Source organism: Podarcis liolepis (assembly GCF_965112155.1).
Source record: "Podarcis liolepis genome assembly, chromosome: 2".
Classification (NCBI taxonomy): Eukaryota; Metazoa; Chordata; class Lepidosauria; order Squamata; family Lacertidae; genus Podarcis; species Podarcis liolepis.
Genome location: NC_139555.1, coordinates 36,423,555 through 36,437,719, shown reverse-complemented (window position 1 = coordinate 36,437,719; position 14,165 = coordinate 36,423,555). Strand labels below are relative to the sequence as shown.

The 14,165-nt window shown below is 45.4% G+C and overlaps 1 protein-coding gene across 1 annotated transcript in view; it reads left to right on the top strand.

Moving 5' to 3' along the window:
• The window catches only part of ST6GALNAC1 (ST6 N-acetylgalactosaminide alpha-2,6-sialyltransferase 1), a 33,298-nt gene extending 21,909 nt beyond the window's left edge, over positions 1–11,389 (top strand). The window contains exons 5-10 of the mRNA XM_083487566.1: positions 930–1,068; positions 1,837–1,940; positions 3,010–3,099; positions 4,279–4,378; positions 5,381–8,902; positions 9,477–11,389. Coding sequence (XP_083343692.1) covers positions 930–1,068; positions 1,837–1,940; positions 3,010–3,099; positions 4,279–4,378; positions 5,381–5,551 — 604 coding nt within the window. The 3' untranslated portion in view covers positions 5,552–8,902; positions 9,477–11,389. The remainder of the gene's footprint in view (positions 1–929; positions 1,069–1,836; positions 1,941–3,009; positions 3,100–4,278; positions 4,379–5,380; positions 8,903–9,476) is intronic.
• Positions 11,390–14,165: the final 2,776 nt, after the last annotated feature.

Sequence of the window (14,165 nt, the reverse complement as noted above, 5' to 3'; positions counted from 1 at the left end):
GGGATGCTTCACACAGGAGAAGGTAGTCCTAGGGACAGGGCTGATTCACCAACACTGCTGTTTCTTTTCCAGGTAGTTTGAAAAATATGAAACTGATGGTCCTAAACCAAATATTATGCACACAAAATGACCTTTTCTCTCTCTTCGGAGCCAACATCGTTGACAACCTTTTTTAAAATTAAAAGTTATGGGGGATTCCCACACCTTATAATAATAATAATTTATTATTTATACCCCGCCCATCTGGCTGGGCTTCCCCAGCCACTCTGGGCGGTTTCCAAAAGAATATTAAAATACTGTGATACATCAAACATTAAAAGCTTCCCTAAACAGGGCTGCCTTCAGATGTCTTCTAAAAGTCTGGTAGTTGTTGTTCTCTTTGACATGTGGTGGGAGGGTATTCCACAGGGAGGGCGCCACTACCGAGAAGGCCCTCTGCCTGGTTCCCTGTAACTTGGCTTCTCGCAGTGAGGGAACCACCAGAAGGCCCTCGGTGCTGGGCCTCAGTGTCCAGGTAGAACGATGGGTGTGGAGACGCTCCTTCAGGTATACTGGACCAAGGCCGTTTATATTATACACCTTATATACTGTATAATTTATTGCTTTTGTCTACATATAAATTCCATGCCAGGGTATTTGGAGTCTTCTACAAATGTCAGGATGTTAACAGCTATCCATTATACACCAACCTTGTATATATGTGTAAAGATCATGGTTCCGATTAAGTTTCATTGTTCTGGCTTATAGAAAATTGAAATCACTTAAATATCTTTAACCTTTGGAGCTCCCTTCATCTAGAAACTTGCCCAAGCCACTTATTTTGTATCACATATTGAAAACTACCCACCCCAGCAGCACGTTGTGAAATCCAGTAATGAGAAGCTGCTACAAGGCTAACTTTGCAATGTTATATGGTCACTTTTGGCCAGGGTGAGTGGGGCCGTGGTCAAAGGTTTTGAGGAAGACGTGGGAACAAGAACGTCCTTCTACGGATTCACAGCCTACTCCTTAGTGTCTTCTGTCTCAATTCTGGGAAATCGTGGATTCAAGAAGATCCCCATGGGAAAGGTAACGCAGATTATGGCATATTGGATGTTTTCTCCCATGTGGGACAGCTAGTGGGGTTTTTAGAGAGGGGTCATTTAGATGAGAAAAATGGTGAAGGGGGAAAGGTTTATTCCCCACCCTCCAAGCTCCACATTAATATTCAAGCACTGGTTCCTCAGTCTGTGACCACTTAGTATCTATTAACATTAGGCTTGACAATAGATGAGCCTTTAACCCTAGTCCCAGCGTGTGTTTTATGTTGCAGAACAGCAGACCAGACACTAAAGTGTCCAGCTCAGTTCTCCACAGAGGTAGCGCTAGCTGCTCCTGCACCCAGAGTGGCACACATGCTGTGCACCCAGGGGCGGGGCTAGCCACGGGGGGGGGAGTGTCCTGGGGGGGGCGGCACAGCAATGTCACCTCCCTCAGGGATGATACCCGGGGTGGGCCGCACCCACTGCACCCCTCTTCCTCCGCCGGTGGAACTTCTTGGGAGAGCCACACAGTACCTAGTTTATGCTGACCCTGAATAATCTGGGTTGTCTCTGGATTTTTAAATCAGCACTCCAAATTTTGCAGAGCATTCTATTTTCTGTCCTTTTGCCTCTCTTGTTCCACTGAGCTTGGCCGTGCCTCATTTACATAAATTATTCAGAATGAGGTCTGGATCAGAATTTGGATTTTGTTTGGCCAGCACAGAATGCCTACCCATTCATTAGTTGTGCTCTGGCAGCGCTTATGCTCCATCTGCTGCAACCCCTACCAGCGTATGTGTGGCTTGTTTCCTAGGAGATCAAGTACCTTCATTTCCTGGAAGGGCCAAGAGATTACGAATGGCTGAAAGCTCTTCTGCTGAACACGAGAGTCAGGAAGGGATTTTTGGATGGCTATGGGTAAGAGAAGCCTATTTCCCCCTTTTTTGTTTTTCAGTCCATTTCAGGACAATGTTCCTTAAGAGGTTGGCCATTTTAGTTTGCATTTGCAGAAGACCATGGGCAGAGCCACACCATTCATTTAAAGTACATTCAAATTTCCATGTGGCAGTCAACAAATAAGGTATCACTCCCTTCTGTTTAATACTACAGTTGACTTCTTCAAATATGGATAGTGAAAACAATTCCAGAGTTAAAGCACTGGATTCTCCTGCTATTTTAACAAGTACAGTGGAACCTCGGTTATCAAATGTAATCCGTTCCAGAAGACTGTTCGACTTCCGAAACGTTCAACAACCAAGGCGCAATTGCTGGTCGGCAAAATCCATTGAAAAAATGGAGAAACATGCCTTGGAAGCCATTCAATTTCTGAGGCGTGTTCGAAAACGGAAGCATTCTCTTCTGGGTTGTTGGCATTCAAAAGCCGAAATTTTGACTTCCAAAGCGTTTGACAACCAAGGTTCCACTGTAGTTGGTGAATCTTCAACCAGAACTCCTGTGTATGTGGGAATGCCCACCAAAGATTGCAGTATGTGCTCTTGCAGGTACAGCCATGTCAACATAAAGGCTTGATTGAGGACATCATATGTCACATGATCCCTCCAGGAAGACCTGATGGGCTGGAATATTGTCAGCAAAGAGTCCCATGCTACTGTGAATGAGCACAGGGCTTTTCTTTAGCAGCATTTGAACTCAGTGAGAAGAGAGCCTTTGGTCTCCTCATTCAATTTCTGTGGTAAACGCAACATCCTTTCCCCATCCCTTGATGACGCTTCATTTCTCCCCCTTACCCTTTTAGAAGCCATGTCCTCCTCGCCTCCTTTCCTTTTTTTGGCAGCACTTTTGCTTTGTTTCAAACAGCCGAAATAAAGATCATTTGAAAGTTCATTTCCCATAAGGTTCTTAGGCACACCCTGAAAAATGGTGGCTGCCAACCACATCACCTAACTCATAGGAGAAGTGGCCAAACTAGTTCTTGCTTGAATGGCACATGCTTGGCCTGAAAGGTTTTTTCTGTTTCCTTTCCCAGGCCATACCCTCGGGATAAATTTGGTAGCAATTTCACCCTGGATAACTACTTTGTCATTCATCCCGATTTTCTCAGATACATGAAAAACAGGTATGTGGTATGTAAAGTTAACTTGAATGATAAGGGATGCTCTGGGCTAGGTAAAGGTAAAGGGACCCCTGACCATTAGGTCCAGTCGTGGCGGACTCTGGGGTTGCGGCGCTCATCTCGCTTTACTGGCCGAGGGAGCCGGCGTACAGCTTCTGGGTCATGTGGCCAGCATGACTAAGCCGCTTCTGGCGAACCAGAGCAGTGCACGGAAACGCCGTTTATCTACTTGCACTTTGACGTGCTTTCAAACTGCTAGGTTGGCAGGAGCAGGGACCGAGAAATGGGAACTCACCCCGTCGCGGGGATTCAAACCCCCGACCTTCTGATCAGCAAGCCCTAGGCTCTGTGACTAGCAGGGTCCAAATAAACAGGCTTGTCAGGTCCAGTAAGGGGATAGGGCTCCTTGTCCTGGCATGATTATGTCATCATTTAAGAACAAGAACAGCTGCCACTGCCTTCAGTGGTAGTTAGAAGCTATACCCACTGACAGTCGGGGCTTTTTTCAGCCAGAACTCACTGGTACTGAGTCCCGGCACCTCTTGGGGAGGCGTTCATGGTGAGTTCCGGCACCTCTTTTTCTAGAAACATAGCACTGGATTTCTTCTGCACAGTTCTTAAAAACACAGGGCCCTTTGACCGAACGGAAGATGGCAACTTTTACAAATGAGGAGCATCCATTGTTAGGTTGGCTTTACAGTGGTACCTCAGGTTATATACGCTTCAGGTTACAAACGCTTCAGGTTACATACACTTCAGGTTACATACGCTTCAGATTACAGACTCCACTAGCCCAGAAATAGTACCTCAGGTTAAGAACTTTGCTTCAGGATGAGAACAGAAATCGTGCTCCAGCGGCGTGGCGGCAGCAGGAGGCTCCATTAGCTAAAGTGGTGCTTCAGGTTAAGAGCAGTTTCAGGTTAAGAACGGACCTGCGGAACGAATTAAGTACTTAACCCAAGGTACCACTGTATTGCTAAATTTTTTAAAATGCCACTTCTTTTACCTGCCTAAGCGGCCATCAGAAATTACAGGATGTGCTCCCACAATCAAATAAGGATGTAAGACAAGCCCTCTGTGCCCACAAAGCACCTCCAGCTAGCTTATTTACCTTTGTATCCTGTTGATAAAACTCAAAAAGAAACATTTTTTTTTAAAAAAAATTAATATCTCATACTTCAGGTTTCTAAGATCCAAAAGTCTAGACAAATCCTACTGGCGGATCTATAGACCCACCACAGGTGCCTTCCTCCTTCTAACCGCACTCCATCTGTGTGACCAGGTAAGAACTCAAAGGCGCCTCAAAGGTTGCTTCCAGACAATCTGTCTGTTGAATCTTCCTCCTGATTTGTTTGCACAAAGTTTACAGGGCGGTTAGATCACGCCGGCTATTTGCTGAGCATTAGTTCTGATTTGTTTGCTTAGACAATGTGGCATTCAACAAAGAAGTTTAGTTTGCGGAGCGGGAGAGCGAGTTTGTTGCACAAGAGCTAGAAATTAATTTCGGAACTTGACTGTGGCTGAATCCCACCCTCAAAAATCAGTGGCGGTCTAGAAGTGCCCCGAGGTGATAATCTGAGCTGCAAGGGCTGCAGACACAAGGCGGGCAGGATTCAACTAATAATTCCCATCAGCAGAAGCCGTCAACAAGGAATTCTGCTTGCGCTGTGGGGCTTCCTCCCCTTTTCATCTTCCATGCCCCCTCCCAATTGGCTAGGGGTGGTCTGGAGAACCCCAGGGACAACATGTGGGGCACGGAAGCAAGGCAAGTGGGGATTGTTCTCTCTAGCACGCTGATGGAACAATCACATTGGTGTGACATTTAATTCCTCCCCATACCTTGGGGATGTTAGGGATGCTGTCAATGGACAGGGTTGTATCAGCTGAGGGTGGTGAGGCTGAACCCCTTTCTCCCTTACTTCTCCCCAGTCTAAATCCTGCCCTGCCAAAACCTCTCTCTCACACACACACACTTCAGTGACGAATAACAGCTTTGGATGGAGATTGCTTTAGGTTAAGGAAAGGGCAAGGGAAGAAAAGGTTTGAGCATCCTCTCGGCCCATGCATTATTTCCCCAGCCTTCAAAACTGCCCCCTGGGGCTGCTAATAATTTTGCAGGAGACCCTAGTCACCATGGATCTTCCACAGCACGTCTCTGTGTGGGCCACATTATTTATTATTATTATTATTATTATTATTATTATTATTATTATTATTACTATTATTATTATATAGCCCTCCTTTATCCTGTAGCTCCCCAATCATGGCTCTTGGCTTTCCACAGGTAAGCGCTTACGGATACATCACCGAAGGCTACCAAAAGTATTCAGATCATTATTATGACCAGAAATGGCACCGCTTAGTCTTCTATAGCAACCATGACTTTGATTTGGAACGGAGGACATGGAAGAAACTTCACGACTCAGGCATCATGAAGCTGTACCAGCGATCCTGAGCGAGATGAAAAGGGAGCCCTGGCTGATGGCAAATTTTGGAAGCTGAGATGGATCTGAGCCATATTTTCTATTATCATTTTGGTAGAGCGGGTCCTTGCCAACTAAATACTTGGTTCTTGCAACAACAAATATCCGTTCCGCTGCACATGCAGTTTTGTTGGTTGCAGGACAAAACAAAAGACAAAAAGGATATTACTGCTTGAAAACATTTTGATGGGGTTAATTATTCCCTGAGAATCCACTGTGAGTATAATGAGCCGAGTTGGCCACTGCTACCTGTGTTGGCTGGAAGGAGTCTCACACAGCATTTCCGCTGTACTCTCTGGTCCGTTTTACTCCTTCCTGGTTTCAGTTCTCCACCAGTCAGTCTCTACTACAGTAGCTGAAACATTTGATTTACATCAGTGAAGAGCAAAGCTCAACAATCAGCCCTTGCTTTTTCCTCTGTGTGTGTGTTGTCAACATGTCTTGATGCATTTGCCATCGCTTTGGTGAAGCCTATTTTCTCATTAGATGTTTTCCCATTAGATGTGCTCTGTCTCTGCTCTGGGAGACGATCCTGGGGCTTTAAGTTCTCAGTAGGGTCGCAAGGACTCATTGTTTCTCCGGCTCTGGAATCCAAGCTGTGCCACATTGCTCCAGGTTGCTAGGTGACCATCTCCATGCTGGCATTCTTCAAAGCTGAATAGGACCCTTCTCAATTCCCAAGACGTTTTTGAAGTTTCTCTCTCCAGAGGCCCTTTCCCCCTTGCACTTCTCTGTTGTGGAAAAGGGATTACCTTCCAACTCCTTCATATCAGCAGGAGGTGATGGAAAATTCTCCCTTAACAACAAAGTCAGCTGCAAATCCAAGAAAAATCAAGGGCATAGAGACATGGACAAAGATCAACTGTCTGCATGACCGGAGCTGATTGCACCCCTGTCTTGCTTTTTTCCTACAAGACCATAGAACTGGTTTGGGATTAATCATTGTAGCCTCACTGGAAGAAAAATCCTGATCTCTTAGGATCCAGAAAACAGAAGGTTAAGATGCTGAATTTCCTTTAAGTTCAGGCTGGAGGGTGGATCCATTCTGCCTCTTTAGATAGTAGCCTATAGATATTGACACTGTTTTTTATTTTATTTTTACAAAGCAGCTGTTTGGTTTAACAGAGTTGTTAAAAATATAGTGCAAAGATACTAGCAAATATTTTTTTCTGATTTATGAAAGGCCAGAGTAGATGTGATGCTTGTGATAAGAGGGAGAAAAGCAAGGAAAGAAAATAAAAGTGAAGAAAGTGAAGTACTTTTTTATTGCTGGGTTGTCCAGTTGTACTGGAAATCTACTTGTACAGGTATGCATTCCTATGCCCACTCCATTGCTCTTGGCGTCTGTTGCTACGTAGTTTGCTCTTATCCGAAACCATGTACTTGTTTCTTGAGTGATATTTCTTAATCAGTGTTATAAGAAGTTAAAGTTGCATTTCTCACCTGGCAGTAAGCCTCAATGAAGTCAATAGAACTTTCTTCCGAACACTCCTGCATAGGATTGCAGTGCAAGGTAAGAATTACAAGACAAACTTTTCAGGACATGGCAGAGTCAGTTAATATCTCAATATAAAAATAGTGCAGAGTTTTTTAAAAACAGACCTATGTTTACACTTACACCTTATTAAATGCAATACTCAGAAAAAGTCCTACTGAGCTTACTTCTTAGCATTGCAGCCTGAATGCTTCTGCCTATACAAGAACGTGATCAGAATGGATGTAAATATAAAAAATCCTGAGGTTAGCTAGCACAGGAATGGGCGTCTTGACGAGGAGAGGGCAGGAAAGCGTTCTTTTTGCATTTGCAGATCTTTGCAAAGGGTTTCGTCTTCTATCTGCTATCATTCCTCTAAAACATCTCCTTTCCAAAGGCAGGGTACTGGCTTGTTCTGACTTTTCACTTATTCCACTATGACCCTTACAATGAGCAAGTCATTAGTGAAATGCCCATCATCAATATGGCAGGAAGTTGGTTTGTCAAAGAAGGTTATATATTCCACAAAACCTACCATCCGGAGAATGCATACACTGCATGCCCTCAGACACGCATGTGAGGCGAACCATAGTGATAGAGGAAAGAGTTTTCCCCATTCAAGTGGGGGGACTAAACTTTCTTCCACCTCTCTGGTGCGGACGCCAATGTATGGGCTGAAGGTGTCCCAAGAACATGCGCAAGAATGTCCATCTTCTCCTTGCATAATTGTAATGCTGCTTTGGTCCATCAGGTGGCAGCATCTCTTTAGGTTGCCATATGATTTATTGACAGCAAAGCCCAAAGTAATGTGTTCTGTGTGAGGCTGCCCTTAGGGACCAGTCTGAAAGCCGCAGCAGCTCCAGAAGACAGGGGCTAAGGTACTGAGCCAGGCATCCTATCATGTAGCTGTTATACCACTCTTAAACCTGGCCAGGTTTAAGGTTTTGGTTTTGCACTGCAAAGCCCTGAACTAGTGACCAGCTTACTCAAAGGAGTGCCTTTGTCAGTCTGCCCAGTCACTAAGATCATTGGATGAATCCCTCCTGGCTATGCTGTGTCCTACAAATGCTTTTTTAGAGGTGACAAGAGGAAAGGCCTTATTAGTGGTGGCACCCGCTCTGTAGAATCACCTCCCCTCTGAATTGCAGCAATTGCCTACACCGTTGCAATTTTGGCATGTGCTGCAAACCCCTCTGTTGTCTGAGGTCCTTGTTGGCTACCAATACCAACTAGTTTCTTTTAAACTTAACTTTCTGTTTGCCTAGCGGCTACATTTTATTCTCAATTGTACTTTTGTTGTACTTCTTGGTTTTGTACACTTCTGGCTGTTGTTTATGAAAAGCAATGTAGAAATGTGTTCATAGATTATTATTTTTCATGCACTCTTTCCACAAAATAGCACTGCAATATGTGATGTTGCAAACGTGCCACAATCTGAGATACAGTGTAGCATCTTTCATACAGCTGTCAGTCACACTGTAAGTGTGGGAGTGTGTGTGTGATCCAATCTGACTTGTGCTGCAATGGAAAGCAGAATACCCAGGTGCTGTTCATATGCAAATATTTTCTCCGGAGTGCATTAGGGAATCAGGAAGGAAGGAGAACAGGAAGAGGAAGCCCTGTGCCACTCAGCCAATGCTCTGGTCTTCTGCTCCTTGAACCAGAAAGGTTGGTGATCCCTAATTTAGCACATCCAGTCTGCTTTCAATATCATTACAATAACAAAACAAGACAAAGGGGGGTGGTTTGTGCTCTCTCTCTCTCATTGAGTCCCTTGCTGTTTTCCCCATGCCACATAATAAAAGAAGAGGAAACTAGTGTAGCCATTTGAAAGCGCATATGAAAGTGAGTGCCTGAAGTAAGGTACAGTGGTGCCTCGCAAGACTAAATTCGTTCCGCAAGTTTTGCCGTCTAGCGAATTTTTCGTCTTGCGAAGCACGGTTTTAACGGTTTAACAAAGTCGCGAGACGTTTTCGTCTTGCGAAGCAAGCCCATAGGGAAATTCGTCTTGCGAGGCAAATCGCGAACGGAAAAACCTTTCGTCTAGCGAGTTTTTTGTCTTGCGAGGCATTCGTCTTGCGAGGTACCACTGTAAAGGTAAAGGGACCCCTGACCTTTAGGTCCAGCCATGACCGACTCTGGGGTTGTGGCGCTCATCTCGCTTCATTGGCCGAGGGAGCTGGCGTACAGCTCATGTGGCCAGCATGACTAAGCGACTTCTGGCAAACCAGAGCAGTGCCCAGAAACGCTGTTTACCTTCCTACTGGAGTGGTACCTATTTATCTACTTACACTTTGACGTGCTTTCGAACTGCTAGGTTGGCATGAGCAGGGACCGAGCAACAGGAGCTCACCCCATTGCAGGGATTCGAACTGCCGACCTTCTGATCGGCAAGTCCTAGGCTCTGTGGTTTAGCCCCTTAGTGCCTGAGGTAGATTGACTCAAATATGGCCTCTCTGAGGGTTGGAGAGATTCTTCCATCACCAAGGAGCTGTTAGGAATTGTTCCTCAGTCATTGCGCCTGAATGCACTTGAAGCTACTTGAGCTCCCCAACTGTCTTTGACTCCAGCCTTCCAGCAGCTCCTATGAAAAGAAGTGATCGCTGAAAGACTTCTGTCTCAAACCCTAGAGAGATGCTGCCAGTGGCTGAGTTTCAGGGCAACTTTCCATGTTCCTATGTTTCTGAATTCTGCTTTGAATCGCACATCAGGATTGCTTCTTCCTTCCCATAAGCTCACCCCCAAGTTTGCTCTTTCCTGGTCCTCCTCCTAAATCCATGGGCATCGAAAGTTTGACATGTACCACAGCAGAGATATGCACATTTGCTTTTGTTCCTAAGCATATTGTGCTCACGGTGGAAGGATTTTGTGAAGTCTCCTGAGACATATGCTATCTACTCTGCCCATATGCTGCAGATTCCCAGAATGCCATATGCTCTATGTTCTTTGGCAGGGTTGATGGATGACAGACTTTGTAGACCATCTTGAGGATCTTTATGGGGAGATGTATACTTCTCATGCTTGGATTTTCTGCACTGGGTGCAAACGAAGATCCAGCCTTTGATGAAAAGCTATACTAAGTGTTAACAGCCTCAGTAAAGCTGTGGATGTGGCAACTGGTTGACACAGGTGTGGGTGTGCACCTTCCTAATAAAAATATGCCTGAAAGCCAGGTCAATGGGCTTGTATGAGCATTGCAATTATCAGGGCTAAGTGAGCCACAGGCAACACTGAGAGAAGTTGGTTGCCAACGACCCAGAAATACTCCAGAGGCAGGAAGACGATTGCACAGGCAAAGCCTATACAGAAAGTCTCTTATAGGTAAAGGTAAAGGGACCCCTGACCATTAGGTTCAGTCGCGGACAACTCTGGAGTTGCGGTGCTCATCTCACTTTATTGGCCGAGGGAGCCGGCGTACAGCTTCTGGATCATGTTGCCAGCATGACTAAGCCGCTTCTGGCGAACCAGAGCAGGGCACAGAAACGCCGTTTACCTTCCCGCTGGAGCGGTACCTATTTATCTACTTGCACTTGATGTGCTTTCGAACTGCTAGGTTGGCAGGAGCAGGGACTGAGCAACGGGAGCTCACCCTGTCGCGGGGATTCGAACCGCCAACCTTCTGATTGGCAAGTCCTAGGCTCTGTGGTTTAACCCAGAGCGCCACCCGCGTCCCTTATAGTCTCTCCTATAAGGCCCCAATGGTTAATTTAGGTGGGTGGGGCAGTTCAGTGTCTGAGAAGACTCCCCTTCCCCAGAACAGGACAGATGTCAGCACGCAGCATAGTATGCCTCAAAGGGCATACTGGGGCTGCTCCAGGATTGATTGGTTTTCAGACATAAACTGAAAGGAGAAGTATCAGGCGGGGAACCATCCTGTGGGATATCCAGCCTCATATAACAAGCATGCTTAACTCTAATGAATCATCACCACCATCATCATAATTTAATTATGTATACCCTGCCCATCTGGCTGGGTTTCCCCAGCCACTCTGGGCAGCTTCCAGCAAAATATAAAAACATAATAAAATGCATGAAGGGGTTAAGACCATAGAGTAAGCAGTCCTGCCAGGCTTAGCTAGGTCACTCCCCATCATCTTGGAAGGAAGGGTTACCAAACTCTCTTGTTCTTCTTTCACCATGTGAACCCTTCCCGTAAGGAGGACATAGCTGCATGCTCCAAGCAAGCAATCTTTGTGTTCCTAGACAAATAATTTAGAAACATTTGCCATTTTGGGAGCTTAAGTTATACTGCCTATCTTTTCTTGCTGCCGTGTGGAAAAGCACATGAATCTGACTTTGGAAGAGTTTGTAAGTAAACCATTTTTAACTTACAAAATGTTTGGTCTCTTTCTATGGTCTAAAAGTGGGGAGCTTTGGAAGAAACTTAGAAGGGGATATTGTAAAGGTCCAGCAGTCTAGATTTCCACACTTTGTTTTGCTGCATTTTTGTGATTTTAAATCTTTGTTGGAGTTCTGTCTCACCAAAGATTATTTTCTCCAGACCTCCATCTAAGCATCCAGGGAGTTCTTCTTTTATTTTACCTAGTGGTTTTTTTTCCCTATACCCAAATTACAAAAACCAACACATCACACCTAGCCACCCAAAGCTTCTGGGGCCCCCAAGGCATTGTGGGGGAGCAAAGATGGTCATCATTGCAGCTGCCTGACCTGGAACTCCTTTTTCGGAGCTGAATCCTTAAAAGGAAAAAAAGAGGCTATGCCAGAGCCTGTGCCTGCCTCCCAAAAACATGTCCCCCACCCCTGTAAGCTTAGCAGGGATGAGTATAATGATTACAACCCCTGCCAGCGTATGGTGTGTGTTTTTTATTTCCTTTCAAGGGCTCAATGCTGGGCTGGGCAGCTATGGCAGTCTCTCTCAGCCATTTGTTCCTGCAGCTGCCCACTCTCAGCACCGGGTAGCTGGGGTGCCCGTTCTGGGGGTGGTGGCCCACGCTTGCTTGGCAAAGGTGCCAGGGTGGTGCTTTGGCAGAGGGCTCCGAGGTGCTGGACTTGGCCCCAGGATGTGCTGCAAGTTGCAGCTTATAAGGGGGCAGCTGCAAACTGAGCTGAGGGTATTATTTATATATAAAAGTTGTTGCCCGCTTTTCATTAGGAAATAACCCGGAAGCAGGATATGGTACCCACAAAACACAGTATATAAAAAAGCACGTTCTAGCAGTAAACATTGAAACAGGACGACAGGAGAGAGCACATACCCCCTTCAAATAACAAAGGACAGTGACACAGATTCCGTCAAAAGGCTGGGTGTACAAGTAGGCCGCCCGGTGAGGCTGTAAGCTTATAAGACTCCATTGTGGCCTCAATATTGGCAGGGATGTCAGGCATCCAGATAAAAACCCCATCAATTTTTTAAAGTCAGTTTTCATTGCTATTTTTAACAAATATTTTATACTATTTAATGCAAACGTCAGGACATTGTTTTCAGATGAAGCTGCACATAGATCCTACTAATTTAATAAAGTATCAGCAACGTGTGCAGAAGGCTACTTGCAAACATGCAGCAGATCCACTTCTTGAACTTAAAGCACTTCTAATGCACACTTAAAGCATATGAGTTTCCCGCTCAAAGAATCATGGACCTGTAGTTTTCCCTCTCACAGAGCTACAGTTCCCAGGAGAACCCTTCAAACTACAGGGGAGGGGGAGAGGAAAGCCACGTGCTTTAAATGTGTGCTGGGTGTGCTATAAACGTATACTGTGGACCTTTCTTGCTAGACTATTGAAGTCGGTCTCTTAAGGATCACCTTCAGGCACACATTGTACGAGACCTTAACTCCTTACCAGAGCAGCTTGTCATCCACAGCCAAGCGATATTGAATTTTTGCTTGCTTGCTTGCTTTATCAATCCCTGGGCGCCGATTCCAAAAATATATTTATATATTTATTTAAAGGATGCTCCCTGTTGGCTGTCTTAATCTCACCTTCCTTCGAGACTGTAATCGACAAATTCCCTCTTACAAGCCAGGGCTTCTGGATTTTACCTTTGCATGTGCCTCATTGACACGCATCATCTTAGCCTAGATGTATTAACAAAGAGGAGACTTGTCTGATCATCCATTGTACCCAAGGGTTAGTTACTTCCTGAGGCCATGTCCAAAGCCAAGGGCGGAGAGTTGATAGCCATGAAATGCTGGAAACCACTGCACTCCTCTTTTAAAAAAACACACCAAACCAGCCTCCTAGGACCAATTTCAGGATGTTTGATCAAGTCAGCACAGCAGGCGTGTGGTTAAATCCACCCCCCCGGCTTCTAGCAGAACAAATTTAATTACCTGCCTCCATCATCTCATTACTGCCTCTTGCCTTCATGTTTCCTGACGCAATGTCATCTCACATGGACAATCTAATTTCAAGCAGAAATATGGCAGCATGGAAGGACACGGTCAGCGTGCTCCACTATATTGGCAAGTGCTGGAGGGTTCTCCTGCCAGGACTACATTGCTAGAGATGGAGAAGAAATGTGTCCTGCTTTAAAAATGTCCATAAATGTGTCTGGAGGCTTTTTACAGCTAGAGAGGGAAACCTAGGGTCCTCCAGATGTTGGTGAACTGCAGCTCTCACCATCCCTGACCATGCTGTCTAAGGCAGTGGCCAGTACAGAGTGCAGGAGAGGGAACTGCAATAACAATAATAATATCCTCCCATTCTCAGGGCCCACTGTGATGATGTAAGCTTCTCCAGAGACTTGAGATGGTAGGTGTCAAGACTTCAGGGAATCTTATCGCTCCCACAGTGGGATGTCAAGAAGCAGAAAAACAAGAAGAGTTCTTACCAAGTAGTTTATTCAATATTCACAGAGAGAGACGAAGGGATGCGGTCTCTCTTAGATAATGGCATTGCTCCATGTAAAGTTCCACCCTCTCAGGCCCTGGATCCTCAGGATTTTTGCATTGGGTCGCCCCAAATTCACCATCAGATCACATAGCATGTCCATGCAGTAATAGTCATGCTGCATCATGCACCCCAGTACACAAGCGGTAAGAGACTTGAGCAGTTCCAGTACTTACCCAGGGTTTGGTTTCCTTGAAATTAAGAGACTGTGGTGTCTTTAGGTTATACAGTTTTCTGTACTCATATATACAACCTGAGTT